The following is a 21,000-nucleotide window of genomic DNA, read 5'->3' as shown; positions in this document are numbered from 1 at the left end:
ATGAAAATCAACAGGGAACAGCTGATTCCAACAAACGCCCCACTTGTTGGTTTTGGAGGTGCAAAGGTGTTTCCGCTGGGCGCGGTTACGTTGACTGTGACAGCCGGCGACTATCCACAGCAAATCACAAAGGACGTGACGTTCCTCGTAGTTGACCATTCGTCCGCCTATAACGCTATCCTAGGACGGCCCACCCTCAATGCGTGGAAAGCGGCAACTTCAACATATCATTTGATGATCAAGTTCCCAACAGAACACGGGGTCGGAGAGCTACGTGGAAATCAGATTGCCGCACGCGAATGTTACGTAGCCATGATGGAAATGGATGACCACCTCCATACCATGAACATAGAAGAACACCGGAGCGCAACGGAGCCAGCCGAGAGGCTTGAGGAGATACCTCTGAATGACTCCGTACCTAACCAGACAACTAGGATAGGGACCCTCGCGAGTCCCACCACTCGGCAAACGCTTGCAGCATTCCTCAAGGAGAATCGGGACGTATTCGCCTGGAGCCACGAGGATATGCCCGGAATAGATCCTTCCGTCATGGTACATAGGCTGAATGTATCACCATCCTTTCCGCCCATCCGACAGAAAAAGCGGGTCTTCGCCCCGGAACGAGATCAAGCAATAGCCGAAGAAGTCCGCAAGCTACAAGAGGCAAACTTTATTAGAGAAGTCTACTACCCCGATTGGCTAGCAAACGTGGTGATGGTCAAGAAAGCTTCCGGGAAATGGAGGATGTGTGTAGACTTCACCGATCTAAACAAAGCATGCCCTAAAGACAGCTACCCCCTCCCGAGAGTCGACACCCTAGTAGACTCTACAGCTCAACATCAGCTGTTAAGCTTCATGGATGCTTTCTCCGGCTACAATCAAATCAAAATGCACGATGAAGATCAAGAAAAAACGTCCTTCGTAACTAGCCAAGGCCTGTTTTGCTACAAGGTAATGCCGTTTGGTTTAAAAAACGCAGGTGCAACTTACCAAAGGCTTATGAACAAGATGTTCGCACAGCAGATCGGGAGAAACGTCCAGGTATATGTCGACGACATGTTGGTCAAAAGTCGAAGGGAAGAAGATCATTTAGAAGACCTCAGGGAAACATTCGACACCCTTCGCTCTTACAACATGAAGCTTAACCCGGAAAAATGTGCCTTTGGGGTGACGGCAGGAAAATTCTTGGGATTCATGGTGTCCCAGAGAGGCATCGAGGCCAATCCGGACAAGATCCGGGCTATAATGGAGATGGCACCACCAAAAAATGTAAAGGAGGTACAAAGCCTCAACGGCAAGATAGCAGCGCTAAACAGGTTCGTCTCCAGAGCAACGGACAAGTGCTTACCATTCTTCCGCACGTTAAAAAGATCTTTCGAGTGGACCGATGAATGCCAGCGAGCGTTTGAAGAATTAAAAGCTTACCTCTCCTCCCCACCATTGTTGAGTCCCTCACAACCAGGAGAAGAACTATTTCTATATCTTGCTGTCTCTTCGGCCGCAGTCAGCGCCGCCTTGATCAGAGAAGAGGGGAAAATACAGAAGCCCGTGTACTACACTAGCCGGGCGTTACACGGGGCTGAAGAAAGATATCCACCCATGGAGAAACTTGCTTTCGCGCTAGTTACAGCGGCACGAAAACTGAAGCCGTACTTTCAAGCTCACACGATTATTGTCTTAACCGACAGGCCGTTACGACGAGCAATGGGTAGCCCGGATGCTGCCGGGCGCTTAACACTCTGGGCAATAGAACTGAGCGAGTTCGACATCCAATATCGCCCGCGCACTGCTATCAAGGGACAAGCTGTGGCAGACTTCATAGCAGAATTCGCAAACTGCGAGGATGAGGGGGCAGGGGAATCCCCGCAGTGGAGCATACATGTGGACGGATCCTCCAACAGACAGGCCGGCGGAGCCGGCATCGTACTACAGTCACCCGAAGGAGACACGGTAGAGTGTATGGTCCGCCTCGCATTCCCCACTACCAACAACGAGGCGGAGTACGAAGCTCTGATTGCAGGGCTCGACCTCGCGAAAGCAGCAGGAGCCGAGAAAGTGAAAGTTTACTGCGACTCCCAAGTCATAGTTAACCAGATAAGCGGGGAGTATGAATGCAAAGGCGAAAGAATGAAGAAGTATGTGGAACAAGCAAGAAGAAGAATGAACGAGCTGAAGGTCAAAATTATGCAAATCCCCCGGGGCGAAAACGAGCAAGCCGACCGCTTGGCCAAAGCCGCCTCCGCCGAGCACATGGTCGCCATTAGTAGTACACTCGCCTTCACACAGCTCTCTCCACTCATCAGTGCGGTCGACATACAGGAGCTCGATCCCCAGCATGATTGGACCACGCCGTTAATCTCCTTTCTAAAAAACGGCACTCTCCCAAATGATAAGGGGGCAGCAAGGAAACTGAAGGTTCAAGCGACGAGGTTCGTCCTGATCAGAGATGTTCTATACAAAAGAGGTTTCTCCCGCCCTTACCTACGATGCTTAGGTTCTGAAGAAGCGGATTACGTCATGAGAGAAGTACACGAAGGAATTTGTGGAAACCACTCAGGATCAAGGTCGCTAGTACACAAGTTGGTACGAACTGGGTACTTTTGGCCAACAATGCAAAAGGATGCCGAAGCTTATGTGAAGGCTTGCGACAAATGCCAAAGGTTCAGCAACATCATCAGACAGCCACCCGAAGAACTAACCCCAATGACGGCACCATGGCCGTTCGCTCAGTGGGGGTTGGACATTATGGGACCATTCCCCACGGCAATACGACAGCTGAAATTCCTAGTTGTCGGCATTGACTACTTCACCAAGTGGGTAGAAGCTGAAGCATTGGCCACCATCACGGAAAAAAACGTACGGAGCTTCGTCTGGCGAAGCATCATATGCAGGTTTGGCATCCCAAGAGTTTTAGTCTCGGACAACGGGAAGCAATTCGACAACGACTCCTTCAGGGACTTCTGCTCACAGTTAGGAATACGGAACCACTACTCCTCTCCCGCCCACCCCCAAGCAAACGGGCAGGTCGAAGTTACAAACCGGTCCTTGCTAAAAATTCTCAAGACCCGGCTTGAGGGGGCAAAGGGCATATGGGCGGAAGAGTTGCCGAGCATACTATGGGCCTACAGAACAACAGCAAGAACACCAACAGGAGAGACACCATTCCGACTAACGTACGGAAACGAAGCAGTCGTCCCAGCTGAAGTCGGCCTTACAAGCTACAGGGTGCACAACCACGACGAAAAAAAGAATGATGAGGCCATACGTCTGCAACTCGATCTGGTGGACGAAGTCAGGATGGCAGCAGAACAGAGGCTTGCACGGTACCAGGACCGCATGGCCAAACATTACAACTCCCGGGTCAAACACAGGGACTTCCAGGTAGGGGACCTCGTTCTAAGAAAGGTTATGGGCGCCGCAAGGGACCCCACTCAAGGGAAGCTCGGCCCTAATTGGGAAGGACCTTACCGGGTTACGGCACAGCAAAGGAAGGGAACCTACCATCTAGAGACGCTGGACGGACGAAAGCTACCACATCCATGGAATGCTGAACACCTACGGAAATACTACCAGTAGGGGCGACGTTCACATAAAGCAAAAGTTGCTCTATGGGATGACGCCAAGACCTACGAACTACCTTTTCAAATATTTGCTACAATAAGCCCAAAGGGCAGTTTTTCTTTTCCTACCTAAGTATTTGCTACAATAAGCCCAAAATGGGTAGACTTTGTTTTCGAATTAATTTTTATATAGATGCATGGCAATAAGAGGAATTTACTTAGAACTACTGATGTTTCTACTTACAAATAAGAGGATATTAAAAACTGACAAATTGACCATCCACAAAGTGGACGAGATCCAAAAGCTGACGGCCTAAAAAAGTGACCAAGTTAGTCATTCCAGCTCTCAAGCTGACGGCCAAATCGATCACCTCAGCTCTCAAGCTGACGGTTTAAAAAATAGGCCAAACCCCCATCTCAGCTCTCAAGCTGACGGCCTAAAAAAGTGACCAAGTTAGTCATTCCAGCTCTCAAGCTGACGGCCAAATCGATCACCTCAGCTCTCAAGCTGACGGTTTAAAAAATAGGCCAAACCCCCATCTCAGCTCTCAAGCTGACGGCCTAAAAAAGTGACCAAGTTAGTCATTCCAGCTCTCAAGCTGACGGCCAAATCGATCACCTCAGCTCTCAAGCTGACGGTTTAAAAAATAGGCCAAACCCCCATCTCAGCTCTCAAGCTGACGGCCTAAAAAAGTGACCAAGTTAGTCATTCCAGCTCTCAAGCTGACGGCCAAATCGATCACCTCAGCTCTCAAGCTGACGGTTTAAAAGATAGGCCAAACCCCCATCTCAGCTCTCAAGCTGACGGCCTAAAAAAGTGACCAAGTTAGTCATTCCAGCTCTCAAGCTGACGGCCAAATCGATCACCTCAGCTCTCAAGCTGACGGTTTAAAAGATAGGCCAAACCCCCATCTCAGCTCTCAAGCTGACGGCCTAAAAAAGTGACCAAGTTAGTCATTCCAGCTCTCAAGCTGACGGCCAAATCGATCACCTCAGCTCTCAAGCTGACGGTTTAAAAGATAGGCCAAACCCCCATCTCAGCTCTCAAGCTGACGGCCTAAAAAAGTGACCAAGTTAGTCATTCCAGCTCTCAAGCTGACGGCCAAATCGATCACCTCAGCTCTCAAGCTGACGGTTTAAAAGATAGGCCAAACCCCCATCTCAGCTCTCAAGCTGACGGCCTAAAAAAGTGACCAAGTTAGTCATTCCAGCTCTCAAGCTGACGGCCAAATCGATCACCTCAGCTCTCAAGCTGACGGTTTAAAAGATAGGCCAAACCCCCATCTCAGCTCTCAAGCTGACGGCCTAAAAAAGTGACCAAGTTAGTCATTCCAGCTCTCAAGCTGACGGCCAAATCGATCACCTCAGCTCTCAAGCTGACGGTTTAAAAGATAGGCCAAACCCCCATCTCAGCTCTCAAGCTGACGGCCTAAAAAAGTGACCAAGTTAGTCATTCCAGCTCTCAAGCTGACGGCCAAATCGATCACCTCAGCTCTCAAGCTGACGGTTTAAAAGATAGGCCAAACCCCCATCTCAGCTCTCAAGCTGACGGCCTAAAAAAGTGACCAAGTTAGTCATTCCAGCTCTCAAGCTGACGGCCAAATCGATCACCTCAGCTCTCAAGCTGACGGTTTAAAAGATAGGCCAAACCCCCATCTCAGCTCTCAAGCTGACGGCCTAAAAAAGTGACCAAGTTAGTCATTCCAGCTCTCAAGCTGACGGCCAAATCGATCACCTCAGCTCTCAAGCTGACGGTTTAAAAGATAGGCCAAACCCCCATCTCAGCTCTCAAGCTGACGGCCTAAAAAAGTGACCAAGTTAGTCATTCCAGCTCTCAAGCTGACGGCCAAATCGATCACCTCAGCTCTCAAGCTGACGGTTTAAAAAATAGGCCAAACCCCCATCTCAGCTCTCAAGCTGACGGCCTAAAAAAGTGACCAAGTTAGTCATTCCAGCTCTCAAGCTGACGGCCAAATCGATCACCTCAGCTCTCAAGCTGACGGTTTAAAAGATAGGCCAAACCCCCATCTCAGCTCTCAAGCTGACGGCCTAAAAAAGTGACCAAGTTAGTCATTCCAGCTCTCAAGCTGACGGCCAAATCGATCACCTCAGCTCTCAAGCTGACGGTTTAAAAGATAGGCCAAACCCCCATCTCAGCTCTCAAGCTGACGGCCTAAAAAAGTGACCAAGTTAGTCATTCCAGCTCTCAAGCTGACGGCCAAATCGATCACCTCAGCTCTCAAGCTGACGGTTTAAAAGATAGGCCAAACCCCATCTCAGCTCTCAAGCTGACGGTCTAAAAAAGGTGACCAGGTTAGTCATTTCAGCTCTCAAGCTGACAGTTTAAAAAACTAAAAATTGTCAAGACCACAATCATTTTAAACTAACGGTCTAAAGATGGCCAAAGTCCAAAAATGGACGAGGCCAACTGACGGTCCAAAATGGGCGAGCAAAACAGGAGACGGTCTAAAGATGGCCGAGTCCAAAAAGGGCCAAATCAAAAAGTTGACGGTCCAAAAATGGACGAGCAAAACAGCCGACGGTCTAAAGAAGGTCGAAACCGTCAGTACACAAACTGACGACCATAAGGCAGATAACCTCGTCACGAGATGATGGGATTTTGCCAAAACTTTCTACAATCATTAAAACAAAATAATCAAAAACTGACGGGTTCATCAAAGTTAACCAATGGTTTAATAAAACTAACGGTACAATTAAAGTGAAGGCCCACAATCTTGGTTTCAGAACATACAAAAAAAAACCAGCAAAATAAGCCACGCAAACTGACGGCGTCATAAACAAATCCAAGCTTAAAAAAGAAGGCGTTTAAATAAAAAGGGGACTGTTAAAATATTACACAACGGTACCCAAAGGGGCACTTAAATAAGATTGTCTTCTACATAGAAAAAAAAAAAATAATAATAATAAATGAAACAAAATAAGAATGATAAAAACGTCACTTCAAGAAATTTTCTATTTCGCGGCAGGCTCCTCTTCGTCAAGCGGGACCATAGGGGGAGTGGCTGCAGCCGTCGGAAGGTTCGCAGCGGGTTGGGCCAATACAACCCCACTCTCTTCAGGAGGGGGGGAATCAACAGGGTCGTCCACACCAGGGGTGACGGCATCCGTCGCAGGCGTCATGGGCCGAGCGTCATCTATGTTGATGCCAGAAAGGTCCAAATCAGGAAAAGCTGACGCCACCTGTTTAAGACAGTCGTCGAAACCCGTGCCGTAATAACTGCCACAGGAATCGATAAAGGCATCTGACGCCTTGAATTTCTCAACAGCGTCAGCCCCTACCGTCTCCAACTGGTCGTAAAGAGCCGTCAGCTTTCCTTCTATTTCGAGCCGCTGACGCTTCGCCTCTTCCAACTCCGTCTTCACCTCTTTCAGCTCAACGTTAAGTATGCGCACCGCCTCTTTATACTGAGCCTGTTGGTTTCGCATATTGGCGTTGTGCTTGTTAACGCGAGTGACGACCCCCTCCTTGGCCACGCACCGATCCTGCAGCGCCTTCACACGAACCAAAGCCTAAAAAATGATATAACCGTCAGTTAGTAAAAAGAAAAAGTTGGGCACGACAGTCAAAGTAAAACTGACGGCTTACCCGAGAAAGGTCGAACAAGGCCGACGACCCCAGTTCTTCCGTCCCTAGCTGATCGCAAGGATCCATGTCCGTCGGCTTTATGAGGGCTTGGATGGCCTCGACGGCAAAGTCCTTGTGCATCAGCAGGCTCTGAGGTCCCTGCAGGACGGGACCAGAAGAGGTCATGACGCCCTTCCCAGCTCCATGACCCGACGTAGGGGGCGACTTCACGGGAGTGACGGCTGGTCTCTTCGGCGGGCGAATGACCACACCGTCAGTCTTCCTCTTCTGGGAGCCCTTGGCGACGGTCCTGGGGGCAGACGTAGACGTCGCCTCACCCTTAGCTTTCTTCTCCTCCCGCTGACGGGCAGCAGCGGCCTTAATTCGCTCCTTAGCAACATCCATTTCTGCAAAAAGCAAACAAAAGCAAACATAAGGGAAAGCCGACGACTAGAAGTTTAAAAGCTGACGGATGGGTAAAGACTCACGGTGACGAGCAAAATCTTCCAACCTACGAGCTTCAGGCGTTGGTTCGGGACCCCCACAGTATGTGTAAAGAGTATCGAGGGTAATTAAGTCCCGGCACGATCGCTCTCCTATGGGTATCTCCAAAAGCCGACGGATGAAGTCTTCTTGCTCGTCAGTTATTGATGGACGAGCGAAAGCTGAAAAAAAAAATTTGGCTGCGTCAGTATCTTTTCAAAGTTAAAAAAAATATATATATGGCAAACTGACGAGGATAAAAGGTGACGACTAAGACCTGACTCCTTAACAAACCCCCAAGTATTGTCAAAACAACCATGAGGAATTGTTTCCCATTCATCCTGACGGCACACCCAATCCGTCCCCTCTACGAAAAAGAACCTACTCTTCCAGGCTCTATTGGAATCTGGCATTTCAGACACCAGCCTTAAATCCTTCTCCCTGACGGCGAAGTGATACATCCCTCTTGATGAAGAAAGGTGCCGAGGTCTATAACAATAGAAGAATTCATCTAAAGTAAGCTGACGATGACCTCCGCTTAAACGACCCCACAACACCTCGGCACTTATGAAAATCCTCCAGGAGTTTGGGGCAATCTGACTAATTGAGATGCCAAGGTAATCAGCTAGCTGACGGTGCAAAGCCGTCAGGGGCAATCTCAACCCGGCAGCAAACATGGCGTCATACATGCCAACGTCTGCAGTTCTTCCCGTATAACACTTTTCACCTTCCATAGGTAGACGGATGGGAATATGATCAGGGATTTGAAAACGGGTACGAAGTTTATTAAAAATTTTAAGCGTCATCTTTGGAAGAAATTTATTCACAGCCCAGTCCTTGGGAAGGATAAAGGGACGACTACCCTCAGGACCTGCAGAATCCCCTCCACTGGACTCCTCGTCGCCTTCATCCCCGTCACTACTCCCCCCACCTAATTCAACTTCACTCTCCTCGCCTACTTCCTCCTTCTGGCCGCCGCTTCCTTGACCCTCTATTTCTTCGACGGCAACATGAGCTGACGTCTCCCTCACCGACGACCAGGAGGAACTCTCAGACTCACTACTTGAGCCTGAACCAAACACCTCGTCGTAGCCCGCTCCTTCGCGGACCGACGACTGATCACGTCGCTCGACATCTACCTACAAGTGACGGGTGTAAACTAAGCACCTAGAATGACGACCTCACTTTAAAAAAGAAATTGAAAGCATGCGAGAAAGGAAGGGAAACTTACAAGTTCTAGAGTGACGATTGAGAAAGCGACGGCGTAAACGTTGGTAGAACTGACGGAATGTGGGTGACGGACGTGCTCTCCAGGAATCAGGTGAACGAAATAGTGAAAATGAGGAGGGGGGCCACATATATATATAAGTTAAACGCACGGAAGACGAAGCGACGCCCGCGTTCAGACACGGAGCCAATCCAAGCACGCCACCTGTCCTAGCATTTAATACTAAAAGTGTCAGCAGTAATAATTCTTCCCTTGATCAAAGGGACAGGTAGTGACGAATGCAAACTCCATAACCCGTCAGGTACAGCCGACGGAGATATGGAGTAGGGGGCAACTGATATAGAAGAATTATAGCAGGTACCGTGAGCCTAACCCGTCAGCTTCTGCTCTGACTGACGGGTTTGCTATGACGAATGCTGTAGGCCAAGCGTGAAGGAATGCATGCTGACTAGATCAAGACAAAACCGACGGGCTGAAGTCCCCAAGTCTGACTAACGGTAATTTGAAGCCCCTAGGCTACTGAACGTAGTGAGAGGCTGACGCCAACCCAGCTAAAGGGGAAAATGCAAGCTGACGGTTTTAAGGCCGACGGTTCTATGAAAAACATGACTTGGCCACCACGCATAGGTTTTAGGGAAATTGCTTGCATTCCACGCCCAGTATCAGAGTCCTATAAGGAAAGGATTCCGCAATTTACACGCATAAGGATTCCTATAAGGAAAAGACTTCTACTCCAAGGAAGAAAGGTCTACCCTCTACTACTATAAAAACCCCAATACCCTCATAAGCCGAGGTACGCATAATTAACCCCTCTCTAGCACTCTAGAGTTGAAAGAAATTCTAACTTGACCTTCGGAGGGTATTTGGCCGGCACCACACCGGTGCTCTCTGTGAGGTCTTTTCCTTTTTGTTGTGCAGGTATTGTTTTAAGCATACAAGCGTCGTGCAACTCACTGGTGAGATTTTCGGCATCATCAAAGTCCAACATGATTGAGAGTTGTAATTGAGACTATGGCTCAGAAGCTTTACTATTCAATACTTTGCAAGAAAAATTAAATACTCATTTAATGTAACAGGAGACTATGGAATTTGACAATGTATACACTAAGGTTTGTTCTTGATGTTGTGAAATTGTTATAGGAACTAAAAACTCTAGTTTGATTAGTTGGCAAGTAATGTTCTTTAATCATGAAAAGTCTACAATAAAAAAACTTTTATATTCCTACAATATAAGTTTTGGAGAGAAAATTGTTAGCCGCCTCATCCCATGGACCCCCTATTTATACAAAGAAAAAATGGTCCAATGTTCCTAAGTGTGACTTAGATTTAGAGCACAAACAAAAGAGAGCAAAGGAAGGACGTTCCACATTCAAGCTATTATGCGCTGGAGTTGGTTCATGCCATATCATTTCTTTAATAAAAGAATAGAGGAAAGAAAGCAAAGAGAGAGAGCGTTTTATGAGAATGGAAGCCTGTTACTTGAGAAGCTGATTGCCTCTTGCAATGCCAAGCCTATTCCCATCCGTACCTTCTCCCCTCAACAGCTCCGCCAAGCAACCAATAACTTTTCTTCTGAAAAGCTGGTAATGGAGTTCTCAGTTTGGTACGAGGGTTCTCTTGAAGGATGAATTGTTCTCATTAATGGTATGTTTGGATGTTTAAAAAAGGAGGGGGAGTAGAGTAGAGGGAGGAAGAGTAATGTAATTACCTTGTTTGGAAGTTTTTTAAAGAATGAGGGGGAGGGGTTTGGAGGAGTTTGGAGGGGTTTGGAGGAGTTTGGAGGGGTTTGGACTCCCTCTAGCCCCCCAATTTTAATTCCCCCAAATTGGAGAGATTTGGAGGGGGAGTAGAGTATATAAACTATTGATCAAGTAAATTACCTAATTTACCACTTATTATATTAACAAAATTACACAAGGGAATGACTAATTATTCTCTTCCCCCTTACTAATTTTAAAAATATCCAAATAAGGTGGAGGTGAATCATTCTCCTCTACTCTCCTCCCCACTACTCCCCTTCCCTCTACTCCCTCTACTCTCCTCTCTCTCTAAACTTCCAAACAAGCCATAAGGGTTCTCTTGTTCACAATGCCAAGCCTATTCCCATCCCTACCTTCTCCCCTCAACAACTCCGCCAAGCAACCAACAATTATCCTGGTCAACATATGGGATTTTATTGGTACAAGGGTTCTCTTGAAGGACGAATTGTTCTCATTAAGCGTTTAGATTATACTTTTTTGTCGATTTAGCCATCAATGATTTAGTGATTTCTGCACAAATGAGTGGTCACAGCAATGTATTAAAGCCCATAGGCTGTTGTCTCCACACTCAAATTCCATTTTGGTGTTTGAATATGTCGCCAATGGTGTCCTTGCAGATCGAATTTTTGTCTCCCATGTTACTGAACTACAACATCAGCCGATGGTGTGGAAGAGAAGGTTAAAGATTGCAAGGCAGATTGCTCATGCTCTTTCTTATCTCCATACTGCCTTCCCAAGGCCTGTCATCCACATGGCTATACGAATGCACAGTATCTTTTTAGATGAAAATGATGTTCCCAAATTGTCCTGCTTTCATTTTGCTGTATCAATTCCCGAAGGTGAAGCTGACGTGGAAGGTTTTCACGGCATTCGACATTTTGGTTTATGCGCCCCTGAGTTTAAAGCAACAGGCAAGGTAACTGAGAAAGCTGATGTATATGATTTTGGTCGGATTCTTCTAGAACTTTTAATCGGAGAGGATTCTCTTAATATAACCCAATTTACAATTGATAAAGATTCTAGTTTAGTAGCATACATACATAACCGTGCTCAAGGTAGTTGCATAAACGACATTGTGGACCCTGCAATCTTGGCTGAAGATGGGGATGGAGGTGCTACTTTACAGCATCAATTACAAGCTGTGGTGGACCTTGCCTTGACATGTACAGAGGAAGATCCACAAAGAAGGCCAACTATGGTTGATGTCACCAAACAACTCAGATGGATTGAGAGGTTCGTTTCGTCAGTAATTATTTACTCACTTGATTTCATCCAATCATATGTTATAGATAAACAGATTCACATTATTGCATATCCAAATGATTTAGGCATGACAACAAACAAAATTTACTCACTTGATTTTCAAACAAATGGCCATGGATGGAATTTAGAAAAGTTAAAAAAGCTAATTTGATGACATTATTAAATCCCCATTGCTACTAAGAAGCAGTCCTAACAAACTGGTATGCATCTTAAGTAATAAAGGAGAATTCTCTATGAGATCAGCTAATCGTATTTCTCAATCACACAGGTTCACACAAACCAGTGAAGTGCTTTTGGGAAATTTGCAGAATTTAAAGCTTCATTAGAGTTTTGAAGAGCGTGCTTCTGCATCATTGAAAAGGAATGCTTCTAGTGATGAAATCCAAGCAGTGAACGAAGCCTCTGAAAGGCCTCTTGAAGTTTAATTGTGATGCAACTGAATGATGACAGAGCTTATATGGCAGTTTTAACTTGTCACTGGGAAGTTATCATTATGGCAGACCCTTAAGGTATGTATTGATGCTATAAGAACTGGAGGATAGGTTGTTATTGGCAATGGAGTTTGATAATTGTTGTTTTGGTTGAATAAAAGGAATACAAACTAAGTAGTTCATAGTCTTAGTAACTAGCTATGTATATTGGTTTGTAAATTTTCTTTTTCTAGAATATATATGATTTCTCAATTTAGTTTGGAATTGTGGACCCACTACTTTATTCCACCACTCAAAACTTGTCACACGAGTAAGTTGTGGCAAAATTTATGGTCTTAACATTTTCTTTTGATAAATTTACAAAATTCATAAATTTCTGTTACTCTTGGAACAACCAATAAGAAGTTCTAAATCCTGGCATTAAGATCCATAAATTTCATAGCCCACTTTTGATTCTCTAACCCACCCTATTCCCAAAAAATGAATAAGAACTCCCTTTAGATATATAAGAATGCTATTTGAGTGTACCCTAGGCAAGCTGTTCATTTGCCTTCTAGAATTGTAATCTTTTTACTTGCCTGCCAATATATATAATCAATCTTAATGTAAAAGTCCTCCATTAAGAGATTGAAGTTCCATTTGTTTNTAGCTCGTTCTTGACCTTTTCTAAAACTTGGTGGACTGGGTCCCTGAATACGGTGTTGACAGTCTAGGGATTGGCTGTTCCTGACTGCACAGGGAAATCTCTCATCGGTTTGCTGCTGGTGTATCGATCCGACCTGAAATCCCTCCTCTCTAGGGGGACAACCTTTTCCTTGCCTTTCTCTTGTTGTTGGTCTTCTTCAACTCTCTTGTACTTTTCAATACGGTCCATTAGCTGACGAATGCTAGTAACGGGTTTGCCAGACAAGGACGTCCTTAAACCATGATCAGTAGGGAGGCCGAGCTTAAACGTTTCTAGGGCCATTGCGTCAAAATTGCCCTCCATGTCATTAAACATTTCCCAATATCTATCCGAATACACCTTCAAGGATTCCCCTTCCTGCATGGTCAAAGACAGCAGAGAAGACAGAGGTCGGGCCACTCTTTGGCAGGTGACGAACCGTGAACTAAAAGCTTGGGTGAGCTCTTTAAAGGAGCTGATGGAATTTGGGCTCAGCCTATCGAACCACCTCATGGCAACTAGCCCAAGACTAGAAGGAAAAACCTTGCACATCAGCGCTTTGTCCCTGGAGTAGACAGCCATCCTTTGGTTAAAATGACTCACGTGTTCCACGAGGTCTGTTTTGCTGTTATAGATGGTGAACGTTGGTTGGTTAAAGTGGCGGGGAAGTCTAGCCTCTTCGATCCCGCACGTGAAGGGTGACCTGGAAATCTGGTTTAGAGCCCTGCTCATGGCGTCGTTTCCGACGTCTCCACGTGATGGGCTTCTGCGTTGCCCCTTGTGAGGAGATTCCTCTTCATAGGTATAGGACTCGCTGACTGGTGTCCTGGATTTGGGTTGATAAGTGACGTCTGGCTCGTCATCAGGGTCTTCATCAGAGTACGAGGAAGCCCGTTTCCTTTTTGCATGGCGTAACTCCCTTTTTAGCTTTTCAACTTCCCGCTGTAAATCTCGGTTCTTCTCTGCATGGGACATGTGGCTTCCGCCATGTGACTGGCTCTGACCAGAGGGCACGGTGTGCACGCTACCCTCGTGGTCTTGTCCTCGCTCCAGGTTAAGGAAAGGGTCCACGTGCTGAGATGCCCTAGACTCCGCTTCTTGCTGACCGTGTTCAGCCATCACCAACTGTTGTCTTCACCCCTGCACAAGCTCTTCCCACAGACGGCGCCAATTGTAAGGTCTGTTTTTGTAGCCCAAGCCCAAAGGATATGGGTTAAAGGCCCAACGAACCCAGAACAATGAATTTGTAGAGAGTGGACACCAGAGCTGGGCTGTTTATGAAATCAACAATGGTTGGCTAGGTTACTTGACGTGATGATAACACGAAATAATGCATGATTAACTCCGTGAAAGAGTGTCCGAAGAGGTATTTTATTGAATGAACAGTGATTACAACGTTCAGAGCTACAGTAAAATTTCTCTCTCTCTTCTCGTTCTTCTCCCCTCATTATCAGGGACCCTTCTTCTTTATGTAGCATCCTCTCTTATCATCTCCATCATCCACCTGTTCTTCATCCGCGTATCTACTCAAGTGCATGTCACGTCATGCGTCCACTTTAGTTCTTTGTGAGTGGCGGTAGCCGAGGTTACACTGTTCAGGGGTCTTCTCCACATAAATGCGGCCAGAAAAGCTGTTGCAGTGCATTAAATGCGGTGGTAGTAGCTTTTCCTTTAGATATTTTTTGGCTCTGATCATCTCTGGATCCGCCTAGAGCTTATCCTTATCGTTGGGATTGTCAGGAAGGTCATTTAGACCTTCCACACGTTTGTTTGATCAAGACTATTTGTGGCCGAGGAGTGGATTGTCTTCGGACCAGTAGAGACCTCTTTGGGCGGTATTCCCTCTTTACTTCTGGGTTTCCTGCCTTCAGATGGGCTGTCCCAACCGCCTATTGCTCCTCGAAAATATAATAGTCTTTAACGGGGTGTCTCGGGCCCATTAAGTAGCTCTAGGCCCATTAAGTAGCTCTATGCAAATAAACTATAGAAAATAGGCAGAAGCCAAACACACTCTAAGCATAATGGGTTTGTTCAATTTTTTTTTTTTTTAAACACAAATACTTGTGGAGTACAAAAAATACATGAATTGACCTTGACCTTAAATTTGCGTCGACGAGTGGTGTCAAGGAATAGCTTTAACTAAAAAGATTAAGGAAATGACAATGACAATGATGACCCACATGACACCTAAAAAAATCAAATCCCAAATGCACTCAAAGAGGTCTCTCTCTCGCAAAAGCACAAGGTAAAATATTTCATGTTTTCTCTAAATAAATTTTTGGACGTGGACTCTATTAGAAAAATAAACATACGGTGGAATATTCATTTAACCCATATATATATATATATATAACTTTTGTGAATATTACATCATTTAATAATTTTTTTATTTGATTAATATGTTTTTTTTTTTTTGAGGGGGATTTGATTAATATGTTGAAAATACACTTCTCTTTGTTCTTAATATGAAGGCCAAACTTTGAGTTAATTCTCTCAACAACAACCAAAAATAAAACCTTGAGTTAATTGGCTATTCCATGGGTTTGTCTTAGGTTTAAGGCTGTTTGCATTGTCATAAGTGATAGCCTAACAGTCTTCCCTGTGATCGCACGGGTTAGCGACTAGTGGTTTTAAAAAACAAGCAAAAATTCGCTTGAGAAGTGGCAAACCAACTGCAGCAAATGCAACCCAAACATCTAAGTGCTACTGAAAGAACTTTCGCAACAGAAGCAAAGCTCAAAGGCTGGTTGAAAAATTATACCTCGATAAATTCAGCCACCAAAGATAACAAAGCTTATAATAGAGAGAAGAAGAACAAAAGAAAGCCCTTGTATACCAAGTTTAAAAAGCTCTCAGATATCCACTCAGTTATATATATATATATATATATATATATATATATATATGTGGGTTAAATGAATATTCCACCGTATGTTTATTTTTCTAATAGAGTCCACGTCCAAAATTTTATTTAGAGAAAACATGAAATATTTTACCTTGTGCTTTTGTGAGAGAGAGACCTCTTTGAGTGCATTTGGGATTTGATTTTTCTAGGTGTCATGAAGGTCATCATTGTCATTGTCATTTCCTTAATCTTTTTAGTTAAAGTTATTCCTTGACACCACTCGTCGACGCAAATTTAAGGTCAAGGTCAATTCATGTATTTTTTGTACTCCACAAGTATTTGTGTTTTTTCTTTTTCTTTTTTTTTAAAAAATTGAACAAACCCATTATGCTTAGAGTGTGTTTGGCTTCTGCCTATTTTCTATAGTTTATTTGTATAGTATTTATGTTAAATTTATTTTGGTAATTTTTATGTTAAATTTATTACAAAAAGCTAAAAGTTAGTTTGTTTTTGTTTAAAAAAAAAATCTAAAATTTGGATTATTTACCACCAAGAAAAAAAAGTTGAGTCAAAAAAAATTATGACAATTTGATCATCAAGTTTTTATAGCTTTATTTTGGTCCCTATATTTTCAAATTTGTTTTCGTTTTAGTCCCTAATGCCATCTCACTTACAAAGAATGCATAAGTGATTAATGGATTGCACTACTAGTTTAAAATTATATTTTTTTTTTTTCGTAACTAATTTGAGATGACATTGAGGATCAAAATGTCAACAAGTTTAAAAATATAAGAATTAAAATAAAGTTATAAAAACTTGAATACAAAATTAAAAACATGACCGATATTTTATCCAAAAAAAAATTAGGTGAATCCCATAATCACTCTTAATTACACATCTTCATTTTGGTTGAATGGAAACTTATTGTAATTTTGTAAAGCAAATGACAAAAGAGTCCCATAAAAAATAAATGAGTACTATGTCCATAATATTTTTACAACATTAGTTATTATTGGTTCTAATTTGAATCTACACTGAGATTACTTTTTTACCCCACTAATAACAACCCATAACAACTTGCCACATAGAATTTATTGTGAAAATATTGTCAATATAGTATTTCTCTAAAAAATAAATAAAATAAAAAAGGAAAGATATACGTGGATGACAAAATCAACAACTAATGTGAAACCAGACCTTCCAACTCCCAAGTTAGAATTGGAATCGGGTGCAATAGTTACTGCTGTTTCATCATGTAATTCTTTTTCGATGGTTGTGATCAAAAGTTATAAAGTTTATTTTTAATATCAGCCATTCGATTAAAGAGGTTTAAAAATAAAATTAAAAATTAAAAATTAGAAAAAATTAAATATGAAAAAAATTAAATTTTTTATGAAAAATTTAGAGACTATTACACGGTGCAATAGACCCAAATCCGTCAACACACGGTATGGGCATTGAACGGCTAAGGTGAAAAGCAAAATCTGCACTTTCGGTGAAACCTCCCTGGAATTTACCATAAAAATGCCCTCATGAGCCTCCTCGGTAGCAAATTAGTAGTAGAGCACAAAAGATAGCAAGGACTTTCCACATTCAAGCTATGCAGTTGAGTTGGTTGAGGTCAGATCATTTCTTTAATAATACAAGAAAGCAAAGTAAGGAAAGAAAGAGATACAAAAGTTTTCACAAGTTGTAAACAAGAGCTTAAAATAAATTCTATCACCCCACCATCTGACACCTTTGATTATAATGGTTATGAATGAGAAATACCAAAAGGACACAAAAGCCAAGTATTCGTGCCTACCAATAAAAGAGAGAAAAAAAAAATAGTTAGTAGCAGCTGCCAAGCAAGAAGGGGATGAATAGTTACTGACCCTATACCTATTTGGGCAGATTCCATCAAATTGAGGTTGGCATTTTGCTCATTTATCTTATTAAACTCCTCGATCAAAAATGGAATGTCATTTGTTGAAGGGTGAGAACATAATTTTTTTTATATATCAAAATGGAACATTCACCAATTAATTTTTTTATATGAATTGATGGGTTGTTTGAATTTTTGGCAATACATTATTGTTCTAGAGATCTGGAGAGAGAAGCAAGTCACTGGTGGTAACTCTCATCTTATCCTAGTTCCTTGAGTCATATCCTTCTACAGAAAGAAAGTTTAGAATTTTTAAGAAAGCTCTTTCGAGTAACATGGTATGAACTGAACTCTTGTTGTGCCAAGTACATATCAGTAAGTTTGGGGTAACTTTAAGGTGGATTATTTTACTTTCCCAAGGTTTAATGAAGAAAAAAAAATACTCCTTAAAAAACAGAAAGTTAGTAAGTAAAAACCATGATAAATAGATATACTTATAAAGATAAATAAATGAATAAATATTGAGGTATGAAAATAATAGAAGGCAACTATGGTGCATGTCACCAAAGAACTCAAGCGGATTGAGAGATTGGTTCCATGACTAATTATTTACTTATTTGGGTTCATCCAATCATCTGTTAGCCAGTTATTAGCTTAAATTAACTAATGTCAAATGTTAGGATGGTAGAATTAAGTCAATTTCATTTTACTGTTATGGTCATATAATATCCTTAATATGTTCAACCTACTTTGGACAATAGTTTTAATATATAGATAAATAGATTCACACTATTGTATATCCAAATGTTTTAGCCACAACAACAAAGACAATTTCCTTGATTTTGGTTTCTATATTTTGGTAATATTTATATTGAGTCATTAAGTTTTTATAATTTTATTGTGGTCTCTATATTTTTAGATTTGTTGTCATTTTAGTCCATACTATTATCTCACTTACAAAAACTACGTAAGTAATTAGTAGATTGCACTACTAGTTTAAAATTATGTTTTTTTGTAACTGAGATGACATCAAGGATTAAAATTTCAACAAGTTTGAAAATATAAGAACTAAAATAAAGTTATAAAAACTTGAAGACAAAATTAAAAACTTAGACAAAACAGATAAACCAAAAAAGTATTTTCATCAAAAATTTAGGCGAATCCCAAAATCACTCTTAATTATATGTCTTCATTTTTGTTGAATGGAAACATTTTTTTTTAAGAGTAATTGAATGGAAACTTTTTATTTATTATTATTACTGGAATTGAATGGAAATTTATCGTAAAGCAAATGACAAAAGAGTCCTTTAACAAATAAATAAAAGAGTCCCAACTCCCAACAACTATTGTGAAACCGGTGGGGCCCTGCCAAGTCAACACACTGTATGGATTGGCATTGACAAACTAATAGAGGAATTCAGCTGCACTTGCACTATACTTTCGATGAAACCTCCCGAAATGAAAATTTACAATAAAAATGCCCTCATTATCATTGAGCTGAGCCAGCCTCGCTCGCTAGCAGAGTAGTAGTAGTAGTAGTAGAAGAGCACAAAAGAAAGAGAGCAAGAAAGGACGTTCCACATTCAATGACTTCAAAATATATATATATATATATATAATATTTTTTTGTTAGTTTAATACTATAATTTTTTCTTAAAAATATTTTTGCACACTCTGACTTAAATTTTGCATACTTTTATTATAAGCATTTCCAACTCTAAGAATAAAGAGTAAGTGTTTGTGAATTGTAAGTGTCACTATTTTTTTATAAATTTATATTATGTGTGTGAGTGTGTCTAATATTGATTGTATATATTACTTTTTGTTATAATGTTATTTGTGTGAATTATGATATGTGTGGATGTTTTTGTGTACAATATAAATATAATATAAATTTATATAATTTAATAATTAGGAAATAGAGATGGTTTGTTACATGTGTGTATATTGTTATCATGTTATAATAACTTTTTGTTATAAAGTTAGTAAAATTTAAGAAAAAAAAAAATCATAAAACTAGTGATTGTCCATGTATTTGATTGGTTAATTAAACACTAGAGTATAATTTTATATATGAATGAGTGTGGTAGTGTGCATCAATAATTAATACAAAACCAATGAGTTTAGTTTAGTCATTTAGTTTAATATATTTTTATAAAAACAATAACAAATAGATAATAAAAACTACATAAAAATAAAAATGTTAGATAAACTTAACAAAATAAAATAATTGTAGGCTCATATCTATCCACATTGGCAATAGATATTCATTATTAAAATTTTGAATACTTGTAGAAGGAAATTGTAAAACTTCATATACTTTTTATTTTTTGGTCGGCAACTTAATATATTCAAGTCTTTTTTTTATTAAAATTTTTAATAAAACCCCTAAACAAAATTCCTGGAGCCGCCATTGGCCCAAATCCGTCAACACACGGTATGGGCATTGAACGGCTAAGGTGAAAAGAAAAATCTGCACTTTCGGTGAAACCTCCCTGGAATTTACCATAAAAATGCCCTCATGACTCATAAGCCTCCTCGGTAGCAAATTAGTAGTAGAGCACAAAGATAGCAAGGACTTTCCACATTCAAGCTATGCGGTTGAGTTGGTTGAGGTCAGATCATTTCTTTAATAATACAAGAAAGCAAAGTAAGGAAAGAAAGAGATACAAAAGTTTTCACAAGTTGTAAACAAGAGCTTAAAATAAATTCTATCACCCCACCATCTGACACCTTTGATTATAATGGTTATGAATGAGAAATACCAAGAGGACACAAAAGCCAGGTATTCTTGCCTACAAATAAAAGAGAGAAAAAAAAAATAGTAAGTAGCAGCAGCTGCCAAGCAAGAAGGGGATGAATAGTTACTGACCCTATACCTATTTGGGCAGATTCCATCAAATTGAAGTTGGCATTTTGCTCATTTATCTTATAAAACTCCTCGATCAAAAATGGAATGTCATTTGTTGAAGGGTGAGAAGATAATTTTTTATATATATCAAAATGGAACATTCACCAATTAATTTTTTTATATGAATTGATGGGTTGTTTGAATTTTTGGCAATACATTATTGTTCTAGAGATCTGGAGAGAGAAGCAAGTCACTGGTGGTAACTCTCATCTTATCCTAGTTCCTTGAGTCTTATCCTTCTACAGAAAGAAAGTTTAGAATTTTTAAGAAAGCTCTTTCAAGTAACATGGTATGAACTGAACTCTTGTTGTGCCAAGTACATATCAGTAAGTTTGGGGTAACTTTAAGGTGGATTATTTTACTTTCCCAAGGTTTAATGAAGAAAAAAAAATACTCCTAAAAAAA

The 21,000-nt window shown here is 41.6% G+C and overlaps 2 protein-coding genes across 3 annotated transcripts in view; one reads left to right on the top strand and one right to left on the bottom strand.

The window, feature by feature from the left end:
* Positions 1-12,575, top strand: part of LOC112006876 (serine/threonine-protein kinase ZRK1-like) — a 43,738-nt gene extending 31,163 nt beyond the window's left edge. For both annotated transcript variants that reach the window (XM_065766791.1, XM_065766790.1), the window contains one exon: positions 12,149-12,575. In XM_065766791.1, coding sequence (XP_065622863.1) covers positions 12,149-12,206 — 58 coding nt within the window. In that variant the 3' untranslated portion in view covers positions 12,207-12,575. The remainder of the gene's footprint in view (positions 1-12,148) is intronic.
* Positions 6,375-9,845, bottom strand: LOC136064714 (uncharacterized). The gene is made up of 5 exons (XM_065766788.1): positions 9,708-9,845; positions 7,907-8,768; positions 7,635-7,811; positions 7,168-7,553; positions 6,375-7,091 (listed from the first exon to the last, which is right to left on the bottom strand). Exons 1-5 carry the CDS (start codon positions 9,843-9,845, stop codon positions 6,534-6,536), a joined length of 2,121 nt encoding a protein of 706 aa, XP_065622860.1. The 3' UTR covers positions 6,375-6,533.
* Positions 12,576-21,000: the final 8,425 nt, after the last annotated feature.

Source organism: Quercus suber, unplaced genomic scaffold (assembly GCF_002906115.3).
Source record: "Quercus suber isolate HL8 unplaced genomic scaffold, Cork oak 2.0 scaffold_745, whole genome shotgun sequence".
NCBI classification, from domain to species: Eukaryota; Viridiplantae; Streptophyta; class Magnoliopsida; order Fagales; family Fagaceae; genus Quercus; species Quercus suber.
Note: the sequence above shows the minus strand (reverse complement) of the source record. Positions and strands in the feature narration are given on the sequence as shown.

Excerpts from the sequence above, each read along its gene's own strand:
- LOC136064714 (XM_065766788.1), bottom strand. The coding sequence starts at position 9,845 with ATGTTGGACTTTGATGATGCCGAAAATCTCACCAGTGAGTTGCACGAC. Across the intron at positions 7,554-7,634 it reads GGAAGATTTTGCTCGTCACC|AAATGGATGTTGCTAAGGAG; the intron begins GTGAGTCTTTAC and ends TGCTTTTTGCAG. Across the intron at positions 7,092-7,167 it reads CCTTGTTCGACCTTTCTCGG|GCTTTGGTTCGTGTGAAGGC; the intron begins GTAAGCCGTCAG and ends ATCATTTTTTAG.